At 40.4% G+C, this 15,541-nt stretch overlaps 2 protein-coding genes across 10 annotated transcripts in view; one reads left to right on the top strand and one right to left on the bottom strand.

The window, feature by feature from the left end:
* Positions 1 to 18: 18 nt before the first annotated feature.
* Ns4 (Nucleostemin 4) lies at positions 19 to 3,406 on the top strand. Of its 2 annotated transcripts, none has more exons than XM_076323538.1 (5): positions 19 to 293; positions 373 to 695; positions 764 to 1,409; positions 1,560 to 1,934; positions 2,046 to 3,406. In XM_076323538.1, the coding sequence occupies exons 1-5, from the start codon at positions 200 to 202 to the stop codon at positions 2,291 to 2,293; spliced, it is 1,686 nt and encodes a 561-aa protein (XP_076179653.1). In that variant the 5' UTR covers positions 19 to 199; the 3' UTR covers positions 2,294 to 3,406. The 2 variants fall into 2 exon arrangements, with proteins under 2 accessions (XP_076179653.1, XP_076179652.1); XM_076323537.1 differs by having other exon boundaries at positions 1,560 to 1,982.
* The window catches only part of LOC143152916 (otoferlin), a 30,998-nt gene continuing 17,743 nt past the window's right edge, over positions 2,287 to 15,541 (bottom strand). For 2 of the 8 annotated variants that reach the window (XM_076323529.1, XM_076323530.1), the window contains exons 8-27: positions 15,136 to 15,220; positions 13,599 to 13,942; positions 12,033 to 12,343; positions 10,908 to 11,151; positions 10,311 to 10,547; positions 9,909 to 10,217; positions 9,681 to 9,833; positions 9,253 to 9,453; positions 8,758 to 9,009; positions 8,554 to 8,604; positions 7,661 to 7,962; positions 7,151 to 7,515; positions 6,086 to 7,079; positions 5,835 to 6,005; positions 5,281 to 5,450; positions 4,571 to 4,889; positions 3,956 to 4,154; positions 3,651 to 3,869; positions 3,453 to 3,553; positions 2,287 to 3,159 (exon numbers count right to left, since the gene is read on the bottom strand). In XM_076323529.1, the coding sequence (XP_076179644.1) occupies positions 2,979 to 3,159; positions 3,453 to 3,553; positions 3,651 to 3,869; positions 3,956 to 4,154; positions 4,571 to 4,889; positions 5,281 to 5,450; positions 5,835 to 6,005; positions 6,086 to 7,079; positions 7,151 to 7,515; positions 7,661 to 7,962; positions 8,554 to 8,604; positions 8,758 to 9,009; positions 9,253 to 9,453; positions 9,681 to 9,833; positions 9,909 to 10,217; positions 10,311 to 10,547; positions 10,908 to 11,151; positions 12,033 to 12,343; positions 13,599 to 13,942; positions 15,136 to 15,220 (5,208 nt within the window). In that variant the 3' untranslated portion in view covers positions 2,287 to 2,978. The remainder of the gene's footprint in view (positions 3,160 to 3,452; positions 3,554 to 3,650; positions 3,870 to 3,955; positions 4,155 to 4,570; positions 4,890 to 5,280; positions 5,451 to 5,834; positions 6,006 to 6,085; positions 7,080 to 7,150; positions 7,516 to 7,660; positions 7,963 to 8,553; positions 8,605 to 8,757; positions 9,010 to 9,252; positions 9,454 to 9,680; positions 9,834 to 9,908; positions 10,218 to 10,310; positions 10,548 to 10,907; positions 11,152 to 12,032; positions 12,344 to 13,598; positions 13,943 to 15,135; positions 15,221 to 15,541) is intronic. The other 6 variants (XM_076323534.1, XM_076323535.1, XM_076323533.1 and 3 more) reach the window with 5 other exon arrangements.

Here is a 15,541-nt window from a genome sequence, read left to right as displayed (position 1 = left end):
TTCACTTCAGGAATCATACTTTATTTCAGTGGTCTATTCACGAATGGCGCTGAGATCGTGTTCTTTGTCAACAATCACATATTACCGTGTGTAGTTTGTGGTGTACAATTATACAGTTGTGAGCATTGAAGTTATTTGCGGTTGTTATTCTGTGAACGAATAATTTGATTAAAGAATCAAAGTTGAGATAGACGGCAAAATGCCACAAGGAACAAGGAAGAAACCGTTTAGTGGCAAAGCAAAGAAACAACAATTGCAAGTTAAAAAGCAACGACAAAATCCAACTTTGTTGAGTATGTATGATGTAGTGATGAATAACATATTTTCTGTACTAAGTGTTTATAGTAATTGATTTTATATTATAATCTATAGCTGGAAGTCATAGCAAAGGTGCTGGAAAAAGTTCAAACACTATCGATGTTGATGCACATAGTAGTATACAAAAAATCAACAAGCAACCGAAAGATGATAATTCTTCCAACAGCAGATATGCTTTGCAATTCTTCCAAGAAAGTAAGGAGGAACTAATGAAACGAAGGGAACAAGCTAATGACTCTATCACACGTTTATCTTACGAAGAACAAGAAGTTGCAGATGAATATTTTCCACCAGAAATTGATATGCCCAAAAGACCATCATGGGATTATAATATGTCGAAAGAACAGTTAGAATTAAGAGAGCAAAAGTACTTTACCGTAAGTAATTTTAATTTAAGTTTATTCTTGTATAGCTTCAGGATCAGCTAATAACTTGTCACCTTTAGGAATATCTGAAGGGTATGAGAAACTTAAGCACTATCAGCTACTTTGAATTAAATTTAGAAACTTGGAGACAGTTGTGGAGAGTGCTAGAAATGTCCGATATTTTATTAATTATTGTTGATATCAGATACACTGTTTTAATGTTTCCTCCTTATCTATACGATCATATAATATATGAGCTAAAGAAAGACATGATTTTAGTATTAAACAAAGTTGATTTAGCTTCTCCAGGCTTGGTAGTAGCATGGAAAGAATATTTTCGTACTACATACCCTAAAATACACATTTTATTGTTCACGTCGTATCCTACTTATAATTTACACGGTAATATGAGTGAAACAAAAGGAATAAAAAGAAGACGTAAAAAGGGAAAATTAATAATGGCAGCAGAGGGAGCCCAAAAACTATTAGATGCTTGTAAAGAAATTGTAGGAGATAAAGTGGATTTGACTTCTTGGCAAAATAAAATTCAGGACGAAATGCAAACGGAATTTAATCTAGACGATATTGATCATAAAGACAGTGTTACCATCAGTAAAGAAGATACAAGTTATTTCGAGCATGAACGATATAAAAATGGAGTGTTGACTATTGGTTGTATCGGAAGTCCAAATGTTGGAAAGTCATCCTTGATGAATGCGTTAATGGGTAAATATTATATTATAATATATGTGATACATTATATGGGTGGGTATATTACATGGGTGAATATTATAATAATAATATTAAGGGTTCAAAGTTCAGAGACAAAATAGTACATAAATATTTAAACATCAAATTTTTATATATATATTACAGGGAAGAAAGTTGTAAGCATATCGCGCACACCTGGACATACCAAACATTTTCAAACAATTTTTCTTACCAAAACTGTTTGTCTCTGCGATTGTCCAGGATTGGTATTTCCTTCGACAGTTCCAAAAGAACTACAAATTTTAATGGGTTCCTTTCCAATAGCTCAAGTTAGAGAACCATATTCGACAATTAAATTTCTAGCCCAAAGAATAAATTTACCAGACTTACTAAAAATTGAGTGCCAAGATAGAACGGATGCATGGTCGGCTATGGAAATTTGCGAAGCTTGGGCTATTAAACGAAATTTTGTAACTGCACGGACCGGTAGACCCGATACACACAGAGCAGCTAATTCGTTGTTGAGAATGGCACTCGAGGGTAAAATTTGTATATACGTTTATCCACTAGATTGGGTTGTTAACGAAGGTAATATTCTAAAGCTACTTGTTTACAATTTATAATAAATAGACAACAATTTATAATTTGTAGAAGGATGGGAAGATCATCCGGAAGTTGAATTTGTAAGATGGATTCAAGCTAGAAATAAAACAGAAGATTTTCGTAACGAAAAAAAAGAGTATGATTCGTCTAAAGATGAAGAAGATACAGATGAAAATTCAGAGACTCAAATGCATTCAAAGGAAGAAGAATCGGATGACTCTACGAATACGTCTAGCGAAGATTCAAAGATACCGGACGTGATTAATAAGTTTGATGTATTGTCTTCAGATTTATGAAAAAATTAGTCGTTTATTTGTTACATGTTCGTATTTTTATTAATTCCTAATTACATATTATTTACATTAAACTACCTACTTACAACGAAGTAGAGTATAGTATTTAGTAACGAAATGTGATGAAAATTTTATACGTCAATGACTCTTAACAATGCATTGTACCACTATTTATATACATTTCGATTTTTACTACCATATTGTTGGTCCACTATACAGCAATAATTTAATAAGGATGACAGTTATCTAAAGCTGAAACACTTTTTATTCCTCTATTAAAAGTAGCTTAGAAAAGAAAAAAATATTTGAGCCATCGTCTAAAGTACTATTTATTAGATTAAAATTTTAAAGCCTATGGAATTTATTCGACGAGACGCAGCGCGAAATGGATGAATATTAGATGTTCGAAAAATAATTTATTTTTATTGTTCTGTATAATATAATACATTATGTTTCTATATTATGTATATAATGTATTATACTTACAATGTATGATAGCGATGTAATCCTTGATATGAATTTAATAATACCGAATAAGTAAGGAAAGTATTTTTGAAACGTTTGACGTTATATGCACGAAGATTAAACAGTAACGCAGTTATATTCAATTTTCGTCCCTCGTCGAAATATCGTATTTCATATTCCAAATAATATAACTATGTACGACTGAAACATAGAAGTCGTACATTTAAGCTCCTAATAATTTTTTAACAGAATAGCCAGGTATAGCGTAAAAGAACAATAATACTAGTATTATTATTCCGATGGTTACGAAAGCTTTCAAAATTGCCCATTTGTAGTTGTGCCACACAATATATTTAATGGACTTTAGAGGATTTAAGAACCACATGAAAGATGCATCGGGCCGACTGAAAGAAGAAACAAAACTGATTGCAAACAATGTTATTTACGGAAAGTAATTTAATATTTAGTTCGTTATACTTGGATTAAATGCAAAGGTATTCATTTTTGAAAACGAGTAAATACAAACAATAATAATTGATTAACGTATGGATTACTAATCGAGTGATATAATTTCAACTTTGATAATAAAAATAACGTATGTATATATTTATCTATAGTTTAGTACAGTTATTAAACACATTGTATAATTAGCGTTCTTCGTATTATTTAATATTCTATTATTGATCAGTGCACTTACTTTGGTTTGTCGAGAAGATCGGGTTCGTTTCTACCGAAACCGGCAGGGTTTTTCTCAGCCTCCTCTTTGGTTAACAAATGAATTTCGGCCTCCACTTTGCCCTGGCGAATATTTGCAGTGCAAAGTGATGAAAATTTTCCATGAACAACGATAATGTGCTTACACGAACTCGAATGTAAAAAATATATTGAAATTTACCGTTAATTCCACATCTTCGTTCTCTTTCTTTACGTAGAACGGCCACCAGCCTTTTATTCGTTTTTGTTTGAAAATGTTTACCATTGGCACGGATCCGTCTGTTTTTAACATACTCAAAGTGCAAAGCTTGCTATTTTTTGCACCACGGGGGAACCGGTTCAAGTCGAGAGTAATAGCGCCTAAGAAATCGTCGGCTGAGAAATGATCTGCATCCCATACCTGTAAAAAAATGATGCCGCGGAAGCATCGAAGATTCGAATAAAATCGGAAACTGTTGGTTTCTCCCCAATATCTGCATTACGTACTTGTAATTCCAAGCGAGCTGGAATCTTGCATTCGGTCTCGTCCCAGCTGAAAAGGCTCTCCTTTCTATTGATGACGATCTTCTCCTCGGCTACGAGATAATCGAATGGAAATATGAAACGCCAATTGAAATTCCCTTCTCCGGTTAGAGACCGATAATGAATATCCGTGGATTGGCAATCTTCCGGCCCCTTCAGCCATCTATCGAAACAGGTAACGTGTATCTATATTGTACAAAGAGATCGTAATATTTCCTCTACTTTCAGTATTTAAAAAAAAAAGTGTTCCCTACAGTGTTGTATGGTTTCACTAGAGACGAATTTTACAGCGAAGATACTTGCATTCTAGACTACCTTGTAATTTTTTTTATACGATATAGTATTATTTTTAGGATAATGTCGCGTATTGTATTTCGTATTGTTTTTCCGAAGATCGTACGATCAATTTCATTTACGAACGACCATCGTTGATCTTGAACGACCTTGAATTATAGATCATTGAACTTCTTTACCAAGTTGTTATCAGATATTACGAAAAGAATTGCATCGTATTACGCTGTACAGCGAATTTTCAACCGCGTTATTTTATTTCGTGCACGTAAACGAAAGCAACGATACCCTTTGACGTAAATATCGCTCATCTTCTCGCCGGTGAAGAAAGCATCGTCTTCCAAAACGACGTCGTCCGTGTTCCAAATGATAATCCTGAGCTCGTAACATTTCGGTTTCCTTGGCGAAATATCGATAGATGGTCCCGGCGAAGGCATATCCATGGGAAACATGTCTACCCACAATTCCAGTTTCCCCTGTTCGATCCCTGGCTTTTCAGGATTGTAAAGAGGACGTGCTTCCACGTGCTCGGGAACCAAGGTGCAACCAATTCTCGGAAAAGCGTGCCATTGATGAAGAACTGCCAACGCGAGGTGTTCTTCTATGCCTAAGTAAGCGATAATACGTCAAACGAACCATATGCGAAGGCGTGAAAAATGAAAATTCAGTTTGTTCGCTTAAAGGGCTCTTCCACTCCAACGGTTCAAAAAAATGGATTCTTCTTTCTGCGTGTTTGTTCGTTTAATCGTCGGTTCAACTCAATCGTATTTAGCAAAAGATGCGATGATTAAACTAATCATTGAATTTCAATAAAAAATTGTATCACAGTAGGTGCATAATGTACGTTTATAAAATACCAATATAAAATAATCGTGCGTTGCGGTGTCCAACTTTAATGATATTTTTCGTGAAACTATTTTATCAATAGTGTTGACAACAACTGTTATCAATAGCGTTCTAGAGTAGAAGACCCCTCAACGAATGCGAGTTGCGCTTGCCTTTCGAATGAACGTAATATTCCATTTCTTCGTTCGATAGAGAAAACGTCTTTCTACCGATTGTCACTCGCCCGTGCGAATACACCGGGCCATCGATCTTTCCCTCTTTGCAAAGTTTCGACAATATTTGAGTCGGTTTCATCGAGTCCCTCCATTTATTGTAACCGGATCTGAAATACAAAATTGCCTCGTAGATTATCACACATAGTCCTGTACCTACCACCGTAAACTCTATCTACTCGATTTGACAATTTTTCTTTTCTTTTCTCTGGTTTCTTTCGTAAAGGTGCATACGTAGAGCTGTGCAATTCGTTTTGAAATTATTACTTAAGAATTTTTATCGACCTTTGCAAAATTCCTCGACGGAAGATTTCCTTTAATCGGGATATTTTTTTCTCCCCGCGATACATTGTATTTATAGAATTCGGGCTGGAATTACGATAACTGACTGCAATAACTCAAAGTGGTTTTCGCTTCTTCGAAGTGATTTTATTCGGGCGAAAGTTTTAGCGAGTTTTCGTGCAACCGCGAACGATATCGAAGGAAAAACTTACTCGTCGTATCTATTGGCGAGACCGCAAGTGGCACGATGCCTGCTATAGAATCGATTCTCCAAATCGATCTTCGTTTCACCGATCATGTCGTCGGCGCCCACCAAGTCCCAGTCCAGTACCTGGATGGTCAGCAACGAATCTTGCGGGAAGGTTGCCTCTATTTCGAAACACCTTGCAAGTAAAACGCGTGAAATTTTGTTGCCCGAATGGTGTCTCTGGCGATCGCGTATTGAAATTTCGTCGATACGTACTTGCCGAAAACGGGATTGAGCTGTTTCGAGACGTAATTCTCCTTGTCGCTGATCCTCTTGCCCCCCAGATGGAGGACGACGTACGGATCCGCCTTGCCGTTTAAATCGCAGGGGTGGAGGTCATTAGCCTTGACGATGTAAACTCGCACCAGCACGTGAATTGGTTCGTTCGAAGGTACACCTTGGAAGAAACCGTACTGCGGATCGAAACCCATGATCGTGTGATCGATCAGATCTTTGGGTAGGGGCCACTTGTAAACCTTCAACGCGCCTTTGAAGCTCCCGACGATTCTGGACTCGTCCTCGGGCTCGTCGCCCGTTTTCTTCCCCCGATACAACTCGAACGTGTGCAACCATTCTTTAAACTGTTCGAATTCCGGCTGAGCCTCTAGCTCGTTCGGATAAATCTTCAAGAGCGCCGTTTTCGGAAATTTTTGATAAGTTTGCCTGGGGCTGAGCTTCGAGACGAATTTTGCCGCGTTCGCGGTCGATTTTAGACCAAAGAGTTTCTTAGCCGTCACGCCGGGACTCTTCTCCCCCGAGACGTTTCCCTGATTTTGATTGTAAGTTTCGTCCAAGTACATCGGGACCGTACCGTTCGACTGTGCTTGAAATATCGATTTCTCTTTACGGAGTTCTTTGTTCTCTTCTATGGTCGCTTCGACCGAGGCGAAATACTTTGTCCACCAATCCTGACAGCCGTCCTCGTCCTCGAAGGCACCGAAGTCCCCTGAGAGAGTCGAGTCGAGTCGAGTCGAGACGGAGTTACCCGTTTCCTTTCCTATTTCGTTCGTTAAAATAATGGTCTCACCTGTGCTTCCATCGCAAACCAAGCTTTGCTTCTTCCGTATGTTCTGTTCCGTTTTGTCCTTCTTGGTCGTCCAACCTGGCTCCAAACCCAAGCTAACGATCGTATCTCCGCAATTGAACTCGAGATCGGCCAAAGACTCTGGTAAAGATGTCTGCTGATATTTCGTCTTGGATGCATCGAAACCTACGTCGAGGAGAATTTTATAAGCTTCCCGAGTTTCGATTCGTTTCAAATGTTTTCACAGATCGACCTACCCGCGTATTGTTGCAGCTGATACAGATTCTTTTTCCGGTCCTCGGCGTCCTTTGCTCTCTTGGTTTGCGGACAGTACATGTACTTGTGAATCGAATTGATCGTGTGCGTGCCAACGAGGGTGTATCGACCGAAGCTTCTGCAATCGACTGCTCTGATCGTCAAGGGTGGTCGATAAAGTTCCTGTTCCGGTAGCTCCAGTTCCAAAAACTTGATCGGCGTATTGAAATTCGGATTCTTCTTCGCATTTGCGATTACCGAAGAGTAAAGGATGTGGCCAGCGCACTCGACGTCCACCCGTGGCTTGTCCACGGTCAACAGATGTATCCTTTTTAAATCTCTCAAACCCCAGAACAGGACTTCGATTCTGCGATAGAAAACGAAACGCGTCCGGGATTACGCAATCGGTTTTATTTATTCGTAAATAAATAAACTCGGACGAGACGAACAGAAAATGGTATTATCTTATGGACGGATTCGGGGAACGTTCTCGAGAATATCGAGTGTCTCACCGATATTTGGAGAGAGTCGGTCGAATGCCCACGGGAACCGGAAGAATAGGTCCTTGATCCTGAGCGACAGCGTGAGCCTGTGCCGCTCTCTCCTTTGGGTCTGGCAGCGTCGGAAAGCCGTAATCTCTCGTCGAAGGATACTCGAGTAATTCGAAAACGGCAAGAAGCTCGCCCGCTCTCGCGGCGCCTCTGGTCACGTCGTACCATTCCAAAGAGGGAGGAAATTCGGGCGGAGTGTAAGATTCCGAGGCGAGTTTCACGTGAGGTCTCGCGACCGCTCGCCCTATATACTCCGACTTGCCCTGGAACGTCACGCGATCTCAACCGATCTCCACGGAACCATAGTCCCTATTTTTACGAGCAAGCCGAATTGTATACGCAACAGGGGAAACATTTCTTTCAACCAACATCGAGAGTTTTATTTCTTCGAAAATTGTTATTATTATTATTCTTCTTCTTCTTCTTATTATTATTATTATTGCTCGCCGATTTACGTTCAAACGATTTCTCTAATATCGCAGACGTGATGTAGACATTAGCTAATATTAGTGTACACGTTACGATCTATCGATACGATTGTAGTCGAAACGAGCACGGCTTAAGAATATTTATTAAACGGTTGGTCGTGCGATTTTACGTTTTTACGCGTTCTCGGTAGTATTATATTATATTTTATAGATCGGTACTTCTGTAGCGAAGAGGAACTCGAACCAGGCTCGAAACGTTTAAGAAATATTCTTAAACTGCGCTCGATTAACGGCGAATTCTTTATAAGCGGAGAGTGAAGTGCGTGTTTTGTTGTGCGTATATATATCTACAGGGGTCGAGTGTTGTGACGTGTGGTAAATCGTGTTATTTGATATCTATATCAATGTCGTATGTTGTATACAAACTGTTAAAGCAGAGCCCTCATGCAGTTTTATGTCCGTAGTTACAAAATGACTCTGTAAAAAGAGAATCAGAGAAACGTAAGAAACTCGATAGCAGCGTCTCCGTCGGGGTTTTTCTTTGCGTTTAATGGACAATTGTATCGCGATAAAAACGAAAACGAAAAAGGACGTGAAATTTTTAAAAGAAAACTCGTAACCCTCACGTACCACTTTATCTTGATCGAAAATTTCGATGACGATCGACGGTGGATCCTTCTTGATTTCTTCGTCGGTGCCGTAGATCAAGATGTCGTCGAAGAGGAGCAGTTCGTCCCACGTGGGACTCAAAGTTTCGTCGATCACTTGAGTGGATTTGCAAAATTCGCCGCAGATTACTCTCGCGAATGGATCCGAAAGACCGGACGCATCGCTGCCGATCAAAGATCGGGCTTGATACATGTGCGCTCTCAGCTGGAATTTCTGCTCAATAATTATTGCAAAGTTTCGTTAAGCGAGGTATACATCGAAGTTTTCTAGCGAAGTAACTTTCCTTTCTTATCGCGCGAACGTAACGCAAATCTATTACCGAGTGTCTACCAACGAAATCGTATTACCCCTCGTACATACTATAAAATATTATACTACGGAAGAATTTAAGGTATACCGTATCGTGTGCACCGACCTGGCTACAATTGCAAATATCTTTGAACATCGGTTACGCACGTGTTTGTTAACGTAATGTATAATGGTTGGTGGTAAAGCGCGCGGCCTCTCGATGTTCTTCAATTCGTGGCTGAGTTCGTATCCCTTCGGTAAGCCTTGGATAAAGTATTTCTTGTGCTTCAAGATCCCCAGCCACATGTAAATTTGCAACTTGGTTTGTATCGCCCAGCCGGAAGGTCCGAACTTTTTCTTTCCTGGAAGCTATCGATTCATTGCGTTGAATGCAAAACTACCTTACGATTATTTTACTACGCGATATTTCATTGATCCAAGACAAAGCGTATACTCTGTACGCAACGGAGCTACGTTATTTGAACAATCGTTTGTAGAAATTTCAATTTTTGTTCACGATTTCTCGATAAACGTTGATCAAACAAACGGACACCGATGCCCGACCGGTAAATCGGTTGATTTTACGCAGAACATACTTTGAGAAACATTGTTTGCACTTTCCCACAGTATTTGCCACATTCTTCGTCAACGATCGAATAAATTAAATCTCTTCCCGGTATCCTTTGATAAGCCACGCGTCGTCCAGCGCTTATCACCCAAATGAAAACATCCGGTAAAGAATCTTGAGGCTGAAATTAGGGAAAAAGATACTTGCCACCGTTCTATATTCTTTGTTCGCGAAACACGTGGATCGTGATACTCACATCTTCGACGAGAAGCTTCAACTTTTGCAAGTAACCCTGGGCGGTCCTCAGTCTTTCCTTGAAGCTGCTTTTGGTGACCACCGCTTTGAGGTTTCTGGCCATGATTCCTACATTTTCCAATTCTCTTTGACAGAGTTTCGTTCTCTCCTTGTCGAGCTTTGTTTTCCCAACCCCTGGCCCGGTCAGACTCGACTTGCTGATGCTAACGTATCGATTGCAATTGCTGCTCAATTCCTCGAGCGTCGATTTTAAAGTTTTCTCGCTCGAAGAATCCTCCGAGTGTATTTGTGTCTCCGACAATCCTTCTTCCTAAACCAAAGTCGAAAACAATACGATGTTAAGTTGCGCTCGAGCGAACATTGCCTCGATATCGATCCCCTTCTCCCATTGTTTTCGACTTACCAGCTTATCGGCGATTTTACTAATTATATTACTGTTGTACATCCTACGCCTGTAATCCGGCCAAATGCTTCGAACGTGAAGGCACGGCTTGTCGTCCCAATAAGGCAAAAAATAATAAATCTTGTCGTGCGTCATCGGTTTGCTGGCTGGAGTAGTACTCTGCCAGGATCCGCTCAACACTTCTAGCAACTCCTCTTGCTCTCCACTTGTCCCGCTCTTCGGCCCTACCTCGCACATCTAATAACGAGCAATCCAAACGAACGAGCTTTCAATCGCTGTTCAAATCTTCCATTCCACTGAATTACCCAAAAATAATACTTCGTACGCGCACGTGATATTTCACCGAATCCGTTACAAAAGTTATCACAAATTTGTCAACGATCCAGAATTGTTAAACAACAGAATTGTTTTACACGCAACGAGGTAAAACGCGACCAAATACGCGGGAACGTTGAATTTTCAGCAAGCTCTTTAGCTTCGATTTCGCTTCGTTAAAGCATCCTTTTCTTTTTTTTATCGATAACGTGTAATTCAACCTCTTCGAGGCGCAGAGTAGCGCGATATCGAAAAATTAATAGGTCGATGCACGGAGCTTACCTTTGAGCTCTCGTTATGGCCGTCCAAAGCGTTGCCTGCGTTTCCTATCGATATTTCGAAATACATGGGTTTGTCCCCGAGCTTCTTGTCGATCATCGTGGCGTCCATTATCGTTGCGAAAAGGAAAAACTCTTCGTTCCTCGCGTAAGCGGATTCGTTAACGAGGACAGTGGGTTCGACTTCGACCTCCGACGGAGCCATCTCGACGTTATCGCTTATTTCCGTCCTAATTGCTATCAATAATCTAGAACGCGAGAAATCGTTAAGCAACGTTTCGCTCGGTTCGTCTGCTCGACAATTTCGCGAATCGTTACATCGCATCGTAATTACGCGCTACGACGTCGAGATTAAACTTTAACGCGTTCACGGTCTGCGCTTACAAGCACGCCACTCGAACGCCCTTATCGATTTTCCCAGAGATCGATATTCTACGTTGTTTCCCGAAAAACGTGACCTAGTCGCGTTTTGAAATTTTCGAAAAGCTTCCAGTTTAAATATTCAACTTGGAAACGCTCTGACCTACCCGTGAACGTCTGAATTGTTTAGCGTATCGTTTCACGATACAATACTCGTATAATCGTTTCGTCTTTGTTAAAAATTAACGATACGCTCGAAACCTTCATCGATCACGTTCGCGTCACGATCCGAAATACGTTCGTTCGTCGTTCGCGTTTCGATCTTTCGCGTACTGTAACAAAATTCAAGCTTGGTTCTCGCAACGACGAGGACCAGAGATAATTCTAAAATAGACTAGATTTTAGATATTAATTTTTATCGAACGAGTAACGGATCTTTTATTCGTTTCTCGAAACTTTCATCCAGATACATAGCAACGTACCCATATACGTACGTATCTCGACTCCATCGATTATTGCGACTCCGTTGAATTAATTTACAATTAAAACAGCGTAGTTGCGCCATCGAACGTTACATCGGAGTGTCGAACGAAGCGACTGAATTTCGTCATACAATGACGCACAACGAACGTTTTGCTTTATTTACCGAAATTCGCGTGGGCTGCTAATTTAGCGAAGAAGCTATTTTTTTTTTTTTAAAGAAAAACGTATCGATTCGAGAGATTTGAAAGTACCGAGTGTACGAGACAACGTTGGAAGAAATAGAGACCTTGCTCTGTAGGAGATTCCTTCTCCCAGTCCCGTGTTCAACGTCGAGTGTTCGTCTATGAGGCTGTAATCCCTTATGCTTCCGTAGAAGTGAATAAACGCAGGGCCGAACGTGGGCAGAAACCCCCTTTCGCCGTCGTTGCTGATTTGTTTCAGATCGACGAAATGCGTACCGATCACGGTGGCGTGAACCGGGTCGTTGTCGCATAGCTGAATTTTAATCCTTTGACAGAGGGGTGGAAACATTTCCGTGAAAACGATCTGTTCGTTCCAAACCGGCGCGTAACTGTGCCTCTTAACGCTCGTCTTACCCTGAATTGCGTGAGAGACGAATAACAGTTTTCTTTCTTTTACACGTTCGAAAATGGTAGCGAATACGAATATTAAAATCTACGGTTAATAATTTTGCGAAAATATTAGGTTCTCCCGTAAATCCTTTCGTCTTTCGTGCGTTTCAAAACGGACAAAGATACGCGTAAAGATATTTTAAAACGGTTTCTCGGCTTTCGATTAAATTGCAAATTAATGTATTCTTGAATCTTTTTTCGAAAGTATCCTTTATTTAAATACAGTCGACCACCCGAAACCTGCTGTAAGCATCTAAATAAGCGATAATCATTTGGATCTATATACGTCCAAAGAGCAAGAAGAACGAGGTAAAAGTTTATCTCTACGATTGTTAATTTTTTCGAAAGTTTTTTTTTTTTAAACACGCCCTCGACTCTCGCGTTTTGCTCAAGCTGGACGTTGGACAAGGATAGCTCGGTGTAAACTTTCAGCGAGGGTCTCGTCTTCGTTTAATAATTCAAAATAAACAACACCTCTCGCATCCCGTCGCGTGCACGACCATGTTACCGTTTTGAATCGAGCGGGTCCAACTCTTGGAACAGGAACAGGTACAAGTTCTACCCAGTGTCGTTTACGAGTTCGATTCGCGTATGAAATCCACTATTAGTCGTTCGCAATAACGCGACAGCGATGTGGTATAAAATACTTACAAGAATGTACAGCGTGGCAAGTTTTACACCTTGGAACATTTTTCAAATCGAAACTTCCTGATCGAAATTTAGAAAACCGTATTCGACGTCTACAAGTTTCAATGTACCAGTACCACTCGCGTTGATGCAACATTATGTGTCGTAAAACGTAGCAGAGCTGCAATTTTCATATCCGTAGACACGGTGCTTAATACGTTTCGTATCGCGAACGAGACACGATTAGATTTAAGAATTCACCATCGTCTAACGACTAAACGAACAAGCAAAATAACGACGCATCCGCGATGTTTATCGAACTGGAGTAAAGACAAATAAATAAACATTGAATTTTAAAATGCGGGATAAAAAACGATAAAACTTTGCGCGAGATCGGATACTGGTCTCGAGAGAGTCCGGATCGAAGTATTCTATAAATTATACCTGGTGGAAGCCTGTTTGGACGAAATGTAAAGAAAGTCGATTCTGGAACGTCGGAAAGACCGAAAGACTCGTAGAACAACCCAATACTTTACGGACTGCAAATGACCCGAAATGTTGTCGATATTTTCGAGAAATTTGATCGATCTTACGGTCAATCCAGCGAAGGACACTTGAACGTAAGGATCGACGAGATCCTTGACTTCGCCGGTGAAGGCCTTCTTCACGTTCGCCATGATGCTGCTGTTCATCTTCGGTAGACCATCGGCTCTGTACACTTTTACGATAAACTTCGCCCTTTGTCTCTCGATAGGCACGCCATCCGGAAGCAACAGATTCCCCTCGATGTCGTCCTCGTCTTTTTCGCTCTTCGGAGGTATTTTCACGGTGTCGCCTTTCCCGATCACGCTTATGTCGCACTTTAAATAGCCCTTTGGACCTCCGGCGACGTCGTCCGGGTCCGTCAACAGCGCCCATTTGTGGTAAAACTGGTGATCTATAGACCGAACGACGTGTTACGTGGGCAACGCCTCGTGATAAATAACACAAAGAAACGAGAAAGTCGAAGCGAAGGAGCGTTTTACGAACGATCGTGAAACACCGTTCGATGGTATGATACATGAACGTGTAAGAAAATATACAACTCTCGGCAGTCATCCGCTTCCGATGCATCTCCGTATCGTTCGACAATTTCAACGAATAACTCGCGTCGAAAACCGAAACGAATCGTCGAAGCGACAGAGAACACGTTGCGATCGATATTGCGTCAACGATGTAATTAGTCGATCAAACGTAGAACGGTATATTTAGTATTTCATTGGTTTCGAATACGCAGCTATGTATTTATACGGCTACAATTGGAAAGAAAGCGTTGACGATATCCAACATAGTCCGTCTACGCTCCTTGTATCTTTTAATATTAAAAATGTAACGTAACTTTCTCGGAACAAATTCTGTAGAAAAGGGGATTAAAGAGTATCTGCTTTTTGCTCGGCCAATGCGTAATTGCTATTACTATATTTAACTGTAAGAAATATCGTTCCGTGCGACAGAAGCGGCATGACCCGGGTACACTAAGCGATATGCGTACATAAAAGAAGGTTGTAAAATGCATGCGTTGAAACGGTACGAGATACGAATGAGAAGCAAAACGTGAAAGTACAAGTAGTTCGTTACGTTCCTTCGTAGCAAGTTTTTACGTATTTTATCGATTAATTTCCTCTCTGTAAGTTTTCACCTGGCTACTTTAGCAGCTTTGCGAGTTTCCAATTTTTCCTCGATCGATTTTCTCACAGAAATAAGTTCAACGGTTTCGTTTAATCGAAGGTGTACAAGTAGCTTCTCAATAGATGCACAATTTTGTACAACGATCGGATCGATCGATTCCGTTGCAAGCGAAGACGAAAAAAGTTGCTGCTACGCGAAAAAAGCATGGACGATGATAAATGCCGGTAACGTTTGTATTACGTCGTATTGTTGCATCGTGAAATTCGAACCATTACCTTCGAATACCAACATATACAAATATTTTTATCTTCGATAAAAACGGAACAACGTGTACCGTGATATTTCCAAATATTCGTTCGCGTTGCTTGTTTCTCGCCACGGACGAGACAGAAAATAAGAGACAGTTGTTGATGATCGAAAACTAGATTTTAACGTTCTTTTCGGACGATGGAAATATTGTACCTGGTTGTGCCCATACGGTCGCGATGTCTAACTTAAAGCTGCCCAGCGTTAGATTAGCGCGTAAGAGGTTCCGCGATTGCTGCACCTGCGTACCAGTAAAAGGTATTCATTTCGAATAACCTGTATTCACCTGTTTTTTCCTATTAACACCGAACACGCCAAGACCGCCTCTTGGCGAGGTGCTACTTTGCGAATACCGCTAAAGAAATCTCGAAAAATATTCTTCTTTAGAAATATCGTATTTTCCTTGAAATTTTCTTATTATTACCACCTGCCCGTTTATCTCGCGCGTAAAAATTTTACACGTCTTAAAATTAACGTCACGTAACGATGAAACGAACAATCTGTCGTTAATTAATTTTTAAACTCGCTCTAAAGAACCATCGCTTCGATAACAACGCGGTAA

Source organism: Ptiloglossa arizonensis, chromosome 11 (assembly GCF_051014685.1).
Source record: "Ptiloglossa arizonensis isolate GNS036 chromosome 11, iyPtiAriz1_principal, whole genome shotgun sequence".
NCBI classification, from domain to species: Eukaryota; Metazoa; Arthropoda; class Insecta; order Hymenoptera; family Colletidae; genus Ptiloglossa; species Ptiloglossa arizonensis.
The sequence above is the reverse complement of the archived record's forward strand: the minus strand, read 5'-3'. Positions and strand labels throughout refer to the sequence as shown.